The sequence below is a fragment of the Carcharodon carcharias genome, chromosome 12 (genome assembly GCF_017639515.1).
Source record: "Carcharodon carcharias isolate sCarCar2 chromosome 12, sCarCar2.pri, whole genome shotgun sequence".
In the NCBI taxonomy this organism is placed as follows: Eukaryota; Metazoa; Chordata; class Chondrichthyes; order Lamniformes; family Lamnidae; genus Carcharodon; species Carcharodon carcharias.
Genome location: NC_054478.1, coordinates 44,551,735 through 44,568,378, shown reverse-complemented (window position 1 = coordinate 44,568,378; position 16,644 = coordinate 44,551,735). Strand labels below are relative to the sequence as shown.

The following is a 16,644-nucleotide window of genomic DNA, read 5'->3' as shown; positions in this document are numbered from 1 at the left end:
ACCAGTGATGTTCCTCCCATTCATACATGTCTGTGTATGGAGATATTGCTCTGTGACCAGTGTAATGAGAGCCATGTGCAAGAAGCCTCCCTCTGACACTATTCCGCTTGCCTTCACTACCCACAAGATTCTATAAATAGATCATTACCGATGCCTTGGCAGCACAGAAAGACGAATGCATGAGCCCTTGTCAGCCAAGACCATTCACCCAGGAGGATGGTGGTTGGGAGTCCCGAGTTGGCTGACCTCCACCAGCCATTCCCCTTGACGGCATCCACCTCCCTCCCTTCATCCCTGCCTGTGACTGCAGCCAATGGCAAATGGCACAAAATGAATGGCAGCTCTGGGCCTTGCTGGGATCTCAGTGTTATGAGGACCATGAGTTGGGAACAAATCTGTTGCAATGTATTGCGAAACTTGAATAATTATCTCGGAAGTCGGAGGCTCCAGTGCCTGGTGCGCCTCGGGTCTCCTGCATATACGCTGGCTGAGAAATGGACGCACATGCGCAGTTCGTGTCCTTTACATTCTTCAGGCCACAAACCAGACCTGCGCACCTGCGCAGAAGGAGGGAAGCAAAGAAATGAAATGGCCAAAAACTGGAGAGCTGTTGACCTGAACAGGAGCACCATTATAAGGAAGGTGTCCCAGGGAGCAGGACATGGGGAGAGGAACCAGGAGATGGCCCCAGGAAGAGGCCCCAGAAGAAAGTCCCGCACAGGGACAAAGACAGGGATCAGAATAAATCCCATTAAGTCAAGATAAACAACAGATGCAGGGAAATAAGCTCCAAGTTAAAGAAAGAGCTGCAGGGAGCAGGCTTGAAGAAAAGCAGGCTCAAGAAATGCCCTGGAAATGCGAGGAGATAGCCAAAGGCTGGTGACTCCTTATTGCAGGCCTCTTGGAGCAGTGGTGTTCTGCGTGGCATGGCCAAAGATCTGAAATTGTGCTTGGAAGGTGAAGCTTGAGTGTACTCAGAGATCCAGAGGAAAGGAATCTCAGGTGGCGAGACTGAAACCCTGGAAGTGGATCCTTGTTGAAGCTGTCTGAGTTGGACAGAATTCCAAGGCATTCTTCGAACCTGGGGATTGGAAACCCTCGTGAGAAACACAGGGTTTCAGTGAGACCGGTTCGCTCACAGTGTGATGAATGTCTTGATGGGTTGTAGAGGAATCCATGAAATCTGCTTGGGTCGCCTCTGTCATTTACTCTGGAGTATATTGTGTCTGACCACAGTTCACCTGTTAATTCACATGTACCTCAAAATTGCCCTGAATATTAGAGTATAAGATAGATATGGTAAATTGTTTTATCTTTCAGAATTTGTATGTTCTATAAAGAGATAGTTGGGGTGAGGGAACAGTGAATATCTGGATAATTTTCTTATGTTTGTATTGAGAGCCTACCAACCTTTTTCCCTAATGTAATATAGTTCATTTTTCTTGCTTAATAAATGTCTTATTCTTTGCATTAACAGTTTAACAGCAGGCTCCTGTGAATATGTTCAGTAACTTTAATCCACAGTTTCAAAATAAAAGTTAGGATCTGTTAAGCCAGGTTTCACTCTGGGATCTGACTTGGCCAGTGTTATCATCAGCTCAGATTGTAACAAGTGTAGGCTTCACCATAGAGAAGAGAATGCAACTGAGCTCGACATTCAGTTGCCTCATAATTATTAGGGTGTCCCGTTGGCCAGCCACTTATGCTGACCTTGAACTCCACCCACATGCCTTCCTTCCCCTCAGAACCAATACCCGTTACTGTCCCCATGCCCACCCTGACCTTGCCCCCTCCCATTATCCGAGCTACCTGTTTTGTCTCCCTCCATGACCTATCTGATGAGACCATCACCTACCAGACTCTTACCCTGGACCTGCCACCCTACCGCATGCAACTCCCCTCAGATTATGACTGTTCCCCCTATCGCCTGTACCCTGAGTTCAGCCCCAGGACCTCACCGTTTATACCACTGACCTTATCCCACCCCACCCTTCCTTCCATGGACACCCCTTTCCCTGGTCACGCTCCCCCTCTCCCCCAGTAAGCCTTCCTCCCCTTTCCAGCCTTCACTCCACCCTACCCACACACCCCCAAACCCGCCCCCACTCTTCACCAATTCCAGCCTTTGTGTGCCTCCTGTTTCCAGCCTTGACGCAGCATTTGGTACCTGTACTCAAGTGAAATTGTGCAAGGTCCCTAGGAAGGCAAAAACAACGTCTAATGACCTCAAAGTCATGGAAGAGGTGAAGCTTGTCAGGTGCATGCCGCCTAAATGCAAGTTGTTAACGTGAACGTTTTAAAATTCTTGTTAGTGGGCAACTTAATTTGGAGGACTAACTTAATTCCAGCAAGATAGCTTTTTAATTATTATCATTGGCATGCTAATAAATGCAATAAGGGTTCCTGACGTTATTCGCCATGAATCTCAACCTGCCTTTAACCTATCATCAAAGTCGGGAGAATAAACTTCCAAACGATTTTTCTGCCAGCAGTAAGCTGACTTTTCAATCGTGCCAAATTAAGTGCCCCTGCTCACCATGATTCCTGCCACTGGCAGAAGCAGAAAATTTCACCCAAAGAGTTCATTAAATTCATCTGGGTCACTTTAGATATGGCATCACCATGAGATCCCACGCTGGATCAGATCTGACGCTTTCAGTTTCAGAATCATTCCTCCACAATAAAACTTCTTTCTCTCCATCCATTGAATTGGATATTCCTAAATTTTTGAATGATCTGATGACAGTTCGTGCATTAATAGTATCCCATGACAAAACCACACAAAACATCAATTGGGGCAGCATTTATATTCCCATATTCTGTGAAGGTTTTTTTTCTCCAGCAACATGAGACTTGTCTTCCTATGTCATATGGTTTGCACTAGAACTGTTTTTCAAACTTTCCACTCGACAGTTTGGCTGCTGGGCATATCAAAACTCAAGGGCATTTCATTCATCTTGCCAACATGACATAATGGGAACTCGTGTTTTTTGCCACCGTCTGATGATGAGTTGCTGGAAACTTGTCATTTTGGCATCAAGGTCTTTTTAGTCTCCGCGTGATCTTGGCCTTCTGCTACAACACTAGGCATTTTCATTCCATCAAGTAGCTACACCAACTAGCTGTTGCTCTGAAATTAAAACAAAAGAAAGTGCTGGAAAAGCTCAACGGGTGGATACGTTCCAGTTTTGCACTAAGTACAGTAGTGGGTGGGAAAGAAGACCTGCCAACTGCAATGGCAGCTTTTCACGCTGTATCGTCCCAACCCCGCCTCATTAATTATGCATTCCAGGGAAACACGTCATTTTGATGGTGAGTGGGCTCCGATGCACCTCACCTCACCGCTTCATCATGCTGGGCGCCACATTTAAAGTGCAGCCGCGTGCACACCCCTCCTCAGTGCTTCCAACCCAGGACTACTGCAAAGAGGACATTGCCGCAAAAGGCAAGAATACTGCAGCCCCCTGGTTTAGTGACACACCTCTCAAGTGCCTTTAGGTGCCGTGGACAACTGCTGTGATGTCCCCTACCCCCACTCTGACCACAGGAGGGGCAGCAACATTACCACTCTGGCTTGGTAGGCGATGGCAGTGGTGATAAGTGCCAATGCTGCACAGAGGAGGTTGGCCATCTAATGCAGATCGAGGATGAATGATCTCATCCGTGCCACCAAGATAGGCAAACATCTCATCGCTATAAACTCTCACACTCAAGCCCATCACACATTCACTGGCATCTCACTCACTGCCAGTACAAGGGATATCACCATTACTCTCTCACACGCATCCTCACATCTCCATCAGGCTCATATCCTCTAGAGTTCGGGTCCTCATCCCATCCATGGCTCCATCACCACACAAATATTCCACGCAGTGCCATTTGTCCTGCTCATACTCTGTCCATCTGTTTTCATGCAGGAGAAGTTGGATCAAAGCAGCAGGGAGAGGTCCCAGATCATGAGTGAAGTGGTTCACATTAGGATCTTGGCTCACTTTGAGGAGTGTGCCATTGTGCTGGCTGGTGAGGACATGGACCATGCCTGCAGCATAGGTGAGGTCGGTAGTGAACACCCACTTGAAAATCTTGAACCACATCATTCCTCTCTCAATGCAAATGTGAGTGCTCTCTCTCCTGTTTTTGACTCCGCTGACATGCACTAATTATCTCTACTTTGGTTCACAGGGAGCTCTGCCAAGCAACCAACGCCCTTAGCGAGCCAGTCCCTCAGCTCCATCTACATCCTCACCTCCAGCCATGAGGACACCTCCTCCATTGAAGAGCTGGAAATAAGCAGCCTGGAAGACCTGTCACAGTGCTTACCCATACCCTCCACCATCGCAGAAACACACACCTCGGTGGGACCTACACCTAGAGCAGGATTGGGTTCACAATCTGGTGGTCACTGCACGGACATATGTCTGCAGTAGGAGGCAGTTTCGGCCAGCTCCCTGGCACTCGGAGGACTGCTGGGGAAGAGGCGTCTGTGAGGTCTGAATCAGATGATGAGCCTCTGGGTTCAGCCTTCCAACTCATCATGGTGAGTCAGCAGAAGGTGGGGGTATATCATGCAGAGCTGAGTCAGAGGAGTGCATCCGCCTGCTCTTTGATGAAGTGGTGCCAACATGTGTGCGTATGGAGGTCTCCATAGGAAGGATGGCAGACACCATGAAGACCCTGCTCCAGCAGAACATGGAGATGCTCGCAGACCTGCACTCCATCACGGGAGCCATGGGTGAGTCCTGCAGTGGCAATGCGACAGGGAAATGGGGCACCTCGATATCCATCCAGGTGCTCCTTCCACTCAAAGAGTCAGGCTGGGGCCCTCAGGCATCCGAAAGGAGGAGGAGCGGCAGCTGGACACCGCTGGATCATCCACTCAGGAATCTCAGAGGCTGTGCTCTCTTTCCGAGTCCCCTTTGCCTGTGAGTCCCTCAACCTCATCCTCTGTCACTGCAGAGGGAGCAACTGGTCCAAAGAAGGGGCAACCAAAACAAGCCTGGGTCCCCAAAGCCTCAGCTCTCCAGAGGACCCATGCTGAAGTCATCAGAAACAAGAGGGCCAACCATTATCAGGCTGTTTCCACCCCTGCTGCAGGGGTCAGGGCAGCAACTAGAAGTAAAGGCAAAACTGCAGATGCTGGAAATCTGAAATGAAAACAAAAAATGCTGGAAAAACTCAGCAGGTCTGACAGCATCTGTGGAGGGAGAGACAGAGATAACATTTCGAGTCCACATGACTCGTCTTCAGATCTAAAGGGAGGTAGAAATGTGGTGAAATACATACTGATTAAGGGGGGGGGTGGAAACGGTGAAGATGGATAGAAGGCCAGCGATAGATGGAGGCAAAGGAGAGATGGCAAAAGATGTAATAAACAAAAGGTTAAAGAGTTGTTGATGGTGGTGATGCTGGCTAAATAAGGTGCTAATGGTGACATTAAGAAAGCAAAATGTGATAATGGCCGGACCAGGGTAAGCATTCCGGAAAGTGACAGATGACCCTAGTGAGGGTGGGGTGGGGGGAGGGGACGATGGTGGGGAGAAAGATTGAAAATAGGCTAAAAGCTGGGGATAAAACAATGAATGAAAATGGAAATAAATGTAAAAAATAATAATAATGAAAATAAGTGGAAAAAAATAAATTAATAAAAATAATAAAAATAAAAATGAATATGGAAAAAAAGGGGATGAAAAAGGGGGGTGGGGAACGGAGGAGTAAGTTCCTGGTATGAATTTGTTGAATTCAATGTTAAGTCTGGAAGGCTGTAAAGTGCCTAGTCGTAAAATGAGATGCTGTTCCTTCAGTTTGCATTGAGCTTCACTGGAATAATGCAGCAGGCCAAGGACAGACATGTGGGCATGAGAGCAGAAATAGCAAATGACAGGGAGGTCTGGGTCATGCTTGCGGACAGACCAAAGGCGTTCTGCAAGGTGGTCACCCAGTCTGCATTTGGTGTCTCCAATGTAGAGGAGGCCGCATTGGGAGCAGCGAATGCAGTAGACCAAATTGAGGGAAGTGCAAGAAAGGAATGTTTGGGCCCTTGGACGGTGAGGAGGGGGGGGAGTAAAGGGGCAGGTGTTGCACCTTCCGCATGTTAGGCCCAGAAAAGTTAAGAAATTCTGATCATAGTTGGTTGCATGGGTGAACACACATTGTCACTTAATAATCTGAAAATATATTTATTTTCACTGAATATTGTATAATGATGTCTTTCAGCTTCATCGACAGGCTTCATGGGACCTCCCACTGCATCAGCCCCCACTAGCAGTTCAGCTGCATGCAGCCAGCCCAAGAGTAATTTTGGAGGGAGAAGTGTGTGTGTGTGGGGCTGGGCCTTTCAGAGCCTTGTGCAAGCATTCTCATCATCCATCACATTCATCTCAACGTCTAGAGCATTTTCATTGCTGCCTGCTGGATTTCTCTTTCAATTATCTATCTGAACTGACCTGCATCTCCACCCATCCATTGATCAGTGCGATCACCTGTGCAGCCATGCAGCACCTGTTCCCGCCCATCATGAGTCTCCTTTCACTTTCATATTTACAAGCATGGTGTGTGTAATATATTTCTTTCACTCACCCATTCTTTCCCCACCCCCAGTCACTCATGTCTTTTCCCCCATCACTGTTGACACCCTGGCATCACCTACCAGCCATAACCCTTTTCTTTCGGAGATGTCCAGGTGAATGTGCACGTTCCCTACCTTCCGGAAAATTCCACCCCCATCCATACTAACTTCCTCCTTCCCATCCCCAGAGTCCGTGTCTGCCTCCGAGTCCCCACCAACCACTCTCGCCGTCCCTTCTACCAATACCATCGCACCCTCGCACTCCTACCCTACCGCCTCACTCTGCCTTCTCTCATTCTCACCATTCCCTCTTTACTCCTTCCCCCACTTAATCTTTTCTCCTCTCCTGACTTCTTCCTCCACCCTTTCTTCTTCCTCCACCCTCAGTCCTTCTCCCTTCTTGACTCAATCCTTCACCCTTACTTCTTCCTCCACCCTAACTCCTTCCTCCCTCCAGTCTCCTTCCTCCACTGGACTCCTTCCCCGCTCCGGACACCTTTCTCCCTGGAGTCCTTCCACCCTCTGGACTCCTTCCACCCCCCAGGCTCCTTCCTTCCCCAGGCTCCTTCCTCCTCCCAGACTCCTTCCTTCCCATGGACTCCTTCCCCCCTCGGAACCCTTCATCCCCTCAAAGCCCTACCACCCTTGGAACTCGTTTCTCCCCCTGAAGTCCTTCCCCCTTCTGAGGTGATTCCTCCCTCAGAATTTCTTCCCTTACACTTTCCTCCCCCTTACACCTAACTCCCCAGTTGTCGTATTCTCCCCCTTACCCCCTCTGCCCCTTACTCCCTCCCCCTTCCCAACCTCAACCCCCCCAAAACCTTCCTTGTCCCCCATCTTCACCCCTGACACCTTTGTTTCTCCCTCCCAACCTCACCCCCCAACACCTTCGATTTCCACCCAAACCTCACTCTGACACCTTTGTTCCCCCCGCCCCAACTTCACCACATCCCCCCTCAACACACCTTCCTCTCCCAGTCAAACCTAGACCTTCCTCTCGCATCAACAACTACCGCCCCCCACCCCACCCCCCACCAACCCCCACCACCCACCTACCCCCAGTACATCTTCCTGTCCCACTTACAGCTGCACCTTCTTCTCCACCCTCTCGATGATCATCCGTAACAGACCACAGCCAAGACACTGAAGCAGACCCTCGACTGTGACTTTCCACCTTCTGTGAGCTGCTTTGTGGTGGTGCCATGTCCATGATAATTCACCCAGCATGCCATGGGCATTCCTCCCATTGCTGTTGGGCTCCAGCATCTTCTGCTCCTTGGATTTCCACGATGTGAGCAAGGCCCAAGGTAAGTCCTGAATTCTGCACATCACACTTGTCAAGATGTGTTCTGCAACAGCATGTTTTCCTACCGATGTGGGTAGTAACTTTGACATGGGGGGATGATTCCAGCAAGCTGGGCTTATAATTATACGCATTATAATGAAGCTTCCGATGCCCGGCAGCAGGAAATGTGGCCCACCATTGACGGGTGGCGCAGACGATTGCAAACGTCAGCATGAAACCGATTTTTGGCCTTTCCACCATTTTGTCCACTCACGCCTGCCAGTGGGCACGGATGATTCTAAGTCTAGTCTCTTCTTGTCCTGATTACTAGACATGAAATGATGTGACTTATCAGAGGCATGAAAGACAAAGAATGGCTGGGGCCAGTGATAAATTAAGTCTTAAATGGAAACAAGAAAAATTGCAAAACAGAACAGCCAGAAAAGAATAAACTCTCGCTAACACCAAGGGTCCAAATTCATCATATTTTAAGTTCCAAAGAAGGGGTACAGCCAGGTTATTAATGGAAGTCAGCATTTGCTTTTCCTCACAAATGGTAAATGACCCTTTTCCAGCATTTTCTGATTCATTCCTTGCAAAATGTAGCTTGATTCAAACTTTGGGTTTGTGTCTCCTAGTCAAAATGTTTTCCATAGTCTACCCATGCCCTTCATGATCTAAATAATCTTTAGACAATAGGATTTTAATTATATAAACATTATACTAATTCTATAAACTTATTTGTACTTCAGACTGCAAGAAACTTATAAAAAACAATCATTTGGCCTCAACTGCATGGAGTACTGTGTCTCTTTCTGGAGACTTAAGGAAAGATGTGACGGCATTGGAGATGGTGCAGAAAAGATTCTTAGAAATGATTCCAGGGATGAGGAACTTCCGTTACATTTTTAGATTGGAGAAGCTGGGACAATTGTCCTTCGAGAAGAAAAGGTTGAGAGGAACTTTGATTGAGGTGTTCAAAGTCATGTGGGGTCTGGAGAGTGTAGATAGAGAGAATCTGTTTCCATTGGTGGGAGGATCGACAATCAGAGGTCACTGATTTAAGGTGATTGGGAAAAGAAGCAACGACGACACAAGAAAAAACATTTTTTTACTCAGTGAGTGGTTGGGTTCTGGAATGCACTGCCTGATTCAACCATAGCTTTCAAAAGAGAATGAGCGGTTTACAAGGCTATTTTAGAGGGCAATTAAGAGTCAGCCACATTGCTTTAGGTCTAGAGTCATAAGTCGGCCAGACCAGGTAAGGATAGCAGATTTTCTTTCCTAAAATTCAAATTCCACAAGTTGCAAAGGTGAGATTTAAACCCATGTCCTCAGAACATTAGCCTGGGCCTCTGGATTATATTACCATGACCCAGCCATCTCCCCTTTGTACTGACTGTAATCAACCAACCTGCGCTTGCAAAATTCAGGATGTAATGTCTAACATTAGATGTGATTCTGTGATTGAGCAGCACTTGTTGAACAATCCGTACTGTGCTAATAATTACACTAATAACCAATTTAAAATTATCAGTCAGACTTGCAATGTAGCTCACTTACGCTAGCTGGAAGCTACATATATTCATATGCAAGACCTGTCCTCTGCAGGCAAAAGGATTATGTCTAGATATTGCATCTTTTTAAAATAAACAGAAGCATGGGCACAATAGCTGCCTGTTGCATTCACCATGGAAACATCACAACTAATCAGAACCAAATTTCCAGCCAATTAGTACCCCTTTTCTCATGCAATATAAATTTTTGTTCCCTTTGAGATTTGTCATTCTTGTATCTGTCCTGATGAGTGCAAGACAAAAAGCTTTGACAGCATGTCTCTTTATTCAGCAATACTAAAGATTTCATGCTGAAATATTTAAGAAACAGCTCCTCAAACATAAGTCACTTAACTCTATTAATTGAAACTAAAACGTTGTGAATGATTGATGTCAAAGAATTATACAGCACAGAAAGAGCCAATTTGGCCTATTATGCCTGTGCCTAATCGTGCCAATTTCATTATCAAACTCAAAAGACACATTGATGGAAAAGATATGTTGCTAATTCTACAGTGAGAAGTGTTCTGCACTGGAAACAGCATTTTCTTTTCATTCAAAATTGTAATCTATTTCCATCTATACCATTCTTAAAAATACATATATCTCATATCTTTAACACAAACAGAATTACCTGGAAAAACTCAGCAGGTCTGGCAGCATCGGCGGAGAAGAAAAGAGTTGACGTTTTCTCAACTCTTTTCTTCTCCGCCGATGCTGCCAGACCTGCTGAGTTTTTCCAGGTAATTCTGTTTTTGTTTTGGATTTCCAGCATCCGCAGTTTTTTTTTTGTTTTTATCTCATATCTTTAAGTTGGCTTTTAAACTGTATTATTATTAAAATGCTCCTATTACCAATTCACTTAACTTGAATGATAGGCTTGCAGTATCATTCAGTGGAGCTCCCGAAGTTATGAGAATAAAGTAAACTTTGGAATGTATTTGGCATTATGAATAACATAAATGGGACATTAAATGAGGCTGTGCACAGAATACTTCCGCAAAATAGCCCGGAGAAACAAAAAACAAAGCATGTTCTCTTAAAACCAAAGGAAGTAAATTAAGTCTAGCCTGAAGAAAAGGCCACACCATCAAAAGTAATTGTTGATCTTTATACTTAATTGATTAAGTGAGTTAAAATCTTTGTATAATGATGGCAACTGAAACTTATGTAAGTATCTGTCAGTTCCTTAATCTGTTCCTTGTTTTGAATACAAGAAGGACTGGGCTAGCAATTAGAGCCCAGCTCAGATCTCACAAATACTGTTATAATCTTGTCAGAAGTCAAGCAGTGCCAACTCCATTAAAGTGGACATTTTTCATAAATGTCCTGATGGAATTATTAATATGTATATATTTTTATCAGGTTAAAATGAAAAGAACACCAAAGAGGACAGCCAAAGCAATTCTACCACAAACACATCAATAACACTGTCAAGGTTTCTCCACAGGAGATCCACAGGGCTGCATAAAACATAGGATAATGTTGTAGCCATCTCCATCATTCCAAACCTGCTCCATTTATTGTTTATATATGAACAAAATGCAAGGAATTATTCTTGCAATGAAAAATACTTCAATCAACACTTACTTCTAGTACAGTCTTGTTCATCAGACCCACCATCAGCACAGTCATTGAACATGTCACACTGTAGCTCCACAGGAATACATTTCCCATTGCTGCATGTAAACTCATTCTTCCCACATGCCCTCTGAATTTGCTTACCTAGTTAAGTAGACAGAGTGAATTATGATGCATGATGCAAAAATGCCAAAGGTTATATTAGACACATAAACTGAAGGTTATTCAAAAAGTTATTCAAATAGTTCACAGTGGTTAGTTGCAAAGTATCCATTCGTAACCAAAACTGATAATAATGATCACAGTGGAATTTGTGACCAGAAATTAGTCTGGGGCTGTCCATGGCGCTGCAAGGACGGTGCACATCTGAAAAAAAGGTTTGAGGATAAATGGAAATTGGTACTCGGTCCGCTGGTTGTTTGTACCTCCAAAGACTGTTTCCCTGGTGGGAGACATTAATCTAAGCCTCCCGTCTCACCAACCTTCAGGTAAGTCACAGGAAAAGGGGCTCATAGCAGGCTATGTGCAGGAGAAGGGGACCGTGTCTCCAGTAGAGTCAGGGGATCACTCCTGCTCCTGCTAGCTCCACATAAAGGTGTTTCTTAACAAAATAAAAATAATACTTTTGAGAATGAACAATTAATTTGTCTTACGTGTCTTCTGGGAAATGTTTGGCCCTTAATTTACAAGTCAAGAATCCTGATACCAGGCCAGGACACCTAAATATTGGGCCCCATGGCTTTGATAGTTTGACTAACATCTGCATTGATCGGGAATAGGCCATCCTACTGCAAAACTACTAAACTTTGTGCCCATTTTACACCCATGAAATGGGGGCAAGGCATACCTGTTTCTACCATGTATTCAGAATGGTTAGCCATATTTTACTGGTTATAATTTCTTACGAGCTTGAAAATATAGTAATACTAATGTATTGCAATTCCTCTAATATGAAATTGGATAGGGCACTAAGTCAACAGTACAACATTAATTCATTCACTCCAGGCTACCAGCAGATGTCAAATGCTTCAGCTCACATACCCTTTGCATATTTGGAACAATTATATCAGCTGGCATTACTCATGGTCAGGGACTGCTGTCTAAATGATGTAATTGTTGCTAAGAAAGAATTTAGCACAGTTATACTCTCCAACCACAGTAAATAAATAATAATGGAACATACAGAGTTTGATACAGCAAATGCTTCCACACAAACTTAATGCAATTGTTTTAAGCAAGTCTCATAAAATCACAGTCAGTCTGTCAAGAAGCCTAGACTTGTGTTCAAAAAGGTGCATTTTCACATTTGATTTCAGTTTACCAACTTATTTATCATCAGATTATTGAGGTATTTTTAATGTGATTTACTTGTTTATAGTGTCAGGATTCAACAAGTTCTGCATTTAACATTCTTTGAGAGATTTAGTATTGCTGTGTTGGGCATATAAAATAAAAATATCCAAGTCACATGCAGGACTTTTCAACAACAAATGAGTATTTCAACTATAAACTTAATGGTTAGCTCAAATCATAATAGTTCTTTGAAACTTCTAATTGCATAAAAATATAAAAGTTATAATCAGCGTGCTCAACATTTCAAAATCTTGAAAGTTTGCATGTAGCTGAATAATTTTTTACACCTGTTTCCATTATTTCCCACTATTCAGATTCTTAAATTTAAATTAACACACAAGAAACAAGACTGCTTAAATTAGCTATATCTTAATTGTAGTTGCAAATGTTCTGCTAAATGTCAGCTTGGTTCAGTGGTGGTAGTCATGCATCTAAATCAGAAAGGCATGAGACAAAGCCCTATTTCCGGGCACTTCTGAAAATCAAACTCTTCAGTGCAATACTGAGGGAATGCTACACTGTCAGATGTGGTGTTGACTTTCATACAATATGTTAAGCTACGGCTTTGTCTGCCTGTTTAGGTGGATGTAATAAATGCACTCTGAGAATTCTGCTGTTGTTTGAATAGTGGCGCGGCCACATTTGTCTCTTGATCAATTTCAAAAACATATGAACTGGCCATTGATCTTATTACCATTTAGGGCACCTAAGTGTGAATTGCCTGCCATGCTTGTCCACAAAAAAAGCAACTGCATTTAAAGAAAACCAATAAGTTAAATGTGAAACAATTTGGGACGTGACCAACACTGTATAAGTTGAAGTTCTTAAATTCTCCTTAATATTTGTTGCATCTTTATGCCAAAACATAAATTTTGATTTACTAATACACAGTTTAATTGAAACATTTTGCCTATGAAAGTATATGAACTGTTAACTTTGAAACTTAGCACATTAGCATTTAGAATATTAATAATATTATTTAAATAAAATGGATGCACATACCACAGTCTACTTCATCAGAGTTGTCACCACAATTATTCACTTCATCACAAACTCTCTCAGGCCGCAGGCACACTCTCCCATTCTTGCATTTGAAAGATCTTGTGGGTGGACACTGAAATTTTACTATTTAAAACAAAAAGGAAAAAAATATCAACTTTTACAAACTTGCAATAGATCTATTAAAAGTCTTCCATAAATAAATATTTCCTTTGAATCTTGCACTTACAGTGCCATGTGAGTACTCTTTACGCTAAGAAGAATTGATAAAACTCAGCACAACATAAAAGGGGTTACTGAGGAACTCCCCTTCCCCCCAATTGGATGTCCACAATGCTGCTATTCCCCTAATCCAAAGTGCAGCTGGACACCAAGGCAAGCTTTTGGGTTACTATGGGGAAAGCCTCTCAAGAAATTTCTGCTGTATAGCCACCTGGGACCAGCTGCAGCAACAATGTTGTGACTGGGCCACGCCTTCTCTAAGCTTCCATTCCTTACCCTATTGCCTCCTACTGACACTTAGGAGTTTCAGGAACTGGAAAATCCCAATAGATTTAAACATGGGATTTCCCAATTTTCATAGACCAATCCCACCGACCAGACTTCCCAATAGGTCATTTTATTTTTCTCTTGAAAAATGCACCGGACATCGCATTGACTGAATTTAAAAGAACGTGATTGACGTACCACATGTTTCTGGGTCTTCATCTGAATTGTCTCCACAGTCATCATCTCCATCACACAGCCACGATAGAAGTTTACAAAGTGTATTGTTGCACTGGAATTCATCTACATTGCAGGTTGTTTTCACTAGAAAACAAGAGTATTAAACAACCTGATTTTCCAATTCATATAACCAATATAGTAAATATAGGATCATCAATTTTAATACAAATGTCAACTGAAAGATGAAGTAACTCAATGGACTCATTCATTTATAGATCAATTTCAGTCTCTTCCAGTTTCATATTGTAATTTATTTGCTGGCCAAAATTATTTGCTCGTAATGGAGAGCTCATTGCCATTTTTATAACATTAACTCGAACAAGAAACAAATACAGCATGTTCAATATCTTTATAAAACAGTCTGTAATTTTGTATGTGTGGTAATGAAAAATTAGCCTTGTGTCACATTCTCTTTATTTAGCATTTACTTACTTATATATACAAACTCTGTTCTAGCTTGGGCTGGGAGTCAGGTGTGTGGGGCTGAGGTGACAAAATCCCCCTGACCATTGGGGTGTGAGGCCTAGGAGAATTTCACTCCTGGGACACATTTGTGTGCGCAGGATTGTTTCTTCGCTCATAACCAACCGAAAGCGTAAGCTGGCTGACAGATTGGCGAATGTCGGAAGACTTGGGCCCCTGACTGCTAGCTTCATCTAGTAGGGAAAACCGCATTGGCTTCCCTGCCCAAGCCATTGGTTAAAATAGCGGTTGAGCCCCAGTTACATTATTGGAACCCTATCTTAATGTATAAAAAGGGGTCCCAGCAGTTTCCGCTGGGTGGTCTGCTGCTTGGTCAAAAGAGCAAAAATTGAATTCTGCAGGAAGTGGAATTATCATCAACCAAGTAACATTTCTGGCTGATTTTAACTTCCTGCCTGCCCAGCCTTTGCCAAGTGGCCAGGATTAAATTTACCCTGACCGATTCCTTACATTTTATTTTCTAAGATTTTTAGCTATGTCTCTAAAGCTTTCCATTCACACACTGCATTGCCTTGTTGGTAGACATTTAGCTGAATGTGTTCGTTAGTTTTGTAGGTTTGGATAGCTGTGCTGTAAACTTTAAGGTGGGGAGACTTTCCTGCTATCCCAAATAGTAGGCTCAACCATCTTCAGCTGTTTTGTCAATGATCCTCCCTCCAGCATAAGGTCAGAAGTGGGGTGTTTGCTGATGATCCTACAGTATTCAGCATAATTTGCAGCTCCTCAGATACTGTAGCAGTCCATGCCCACTTGCAGTAAGATTTTTAAAATTCATTTGTTTATGGGCCAGCATTTATTACCCAGCCCTCATTGCCCTTGAGGAGGTGGTGGTGAGCTGCCTTCTGGAATCGTCCATGAACGAGTCCATGCGGTGTAGGTACACCCACAGTGCTGTTAGGGAAGGAGTTCCAGGGTTTTGACTCAGGGGCAGGGAAGGAACGGCAATATATTTCCATGTCAGGATGGTGTATGGTTTGCAGGGGAACTTCCAGGTGGTGGTGTTCCCATGTGTCTGCTGTCCTTATTCTTTTAGATGATAGCGGCTGTTGGTTTGGAAGGTGCTGCCGAAGGAGCCTTGGTGAGCTCCTGCAGTGAATCTTTTAGATGGTACACACTGCTGCCACTGAGCTTTGGTGGTGAAGGGAGTGAATGTTTGTGGATGGAGTGCCGATCAAGTGGGCTGCTTTATCCTGAATAAACTTCTTGACTGTTGTTAGAGCTGCACTCACCCAGGCAAGTGGAGAGTATTCCATCATCCTCCTGTGCCTTGTAAATAGTGGACAGGCTTTGGGAAGTCAGGAGGTGAGTTACTCATTGCAGGATTCCTGGCCTCTGATCTGCTGTTGTAGCCACAGTATTTATATGGCCAGTCCAGTTCACTTTCTGGTCAATGGTAATCTCAAGGATGTTGATCTTGGGGGATTCCGTGATGGTAACGCCATTGAACATCAAGGGGTGATTGTTAGATTCTCTCTTGTTGGAAGTGGTCATTGCCTGACACTTGTGTGGTGCGAATGTTACTTGCCACTTGTCAGCCCAAGCCTGGATATTGTCCAGGTCTTGCTGCTTCAGTATCTGAGGAGTTGCGAATGGTGTTGAACATTGTGCAATCATCAACAAACAACCCCACTTCTGACCTTATGATGGAAGGAAGGTCATTGATGAAGCAGCTGAAGATGGTTGGGCCTAGGACACTACTCTGATAAACTCCTGCAGTGATGTCCTGGAACTGAGATGATTGATCTCCACAACCACAACCATCTTCCTTTGTGTTAGTATGCCTCCAATAAGCAGAGAGTTTTTTCCCTGATTCCCATTGACTCCAGTTTTGCTAGGGCTCCTTGATGCCACACTCTGTCAAAAGGGCACTCACTCTCACCTCACCCCTGGAGTTCAGCTCTTTTGTCTATGTTTGAACCAAGGCTGTAATGAGGTCAGGAGGAGTGATCCTGGTGGAACCCAAACTGAGCGTCACTGAGGTTATTGCTAAGCAAGTGCCACTTGATGGCACTATTGATGACCCTTTCCATCATTTTACTGATGATTGAGAATAGGCTGATGGGGTGGTAATTGGCCAGATTGGATTGGTCCTGCTT

The 16,644-nt window shown here is 44.0% G+C and overlaps 1 protein-coding gene across 1 annotated transcript in view; it reads right to left on the bottom strand.

Moving 5' to 3' along the window:
- The window catches only part of LOC121284946 (low-density lipoprotein receptor-related protein 1-like), a 1,922,347-nt gene that overhangs the window by 114,044 nt on the left and 1,791,659 nt on the right, over nucleotides 1-16,644 (bottom strand). Inside the window, exons 71-73 of the mRNA XM_041200912.1 lie at nucleotides 14,027-14,149; nucleotides 13,343-13,465; nucleotides 10,997-11,131 (exon numbers count right to left, since the gene is read on the bottom strand). Coding sequence (XP_041056846.1) covers nucleotides 10,997-11,131; nucleotides 13,343-13,465; nucleotides 14,027-14,149 — 381 coding nt within the window. The remainder of the gene's footprint in view (nucleotides 1-10,996; nucleotides 11,132-13,342; nucleotides 13,466-14,026; nucleotides 14,150-16,644) is intronic.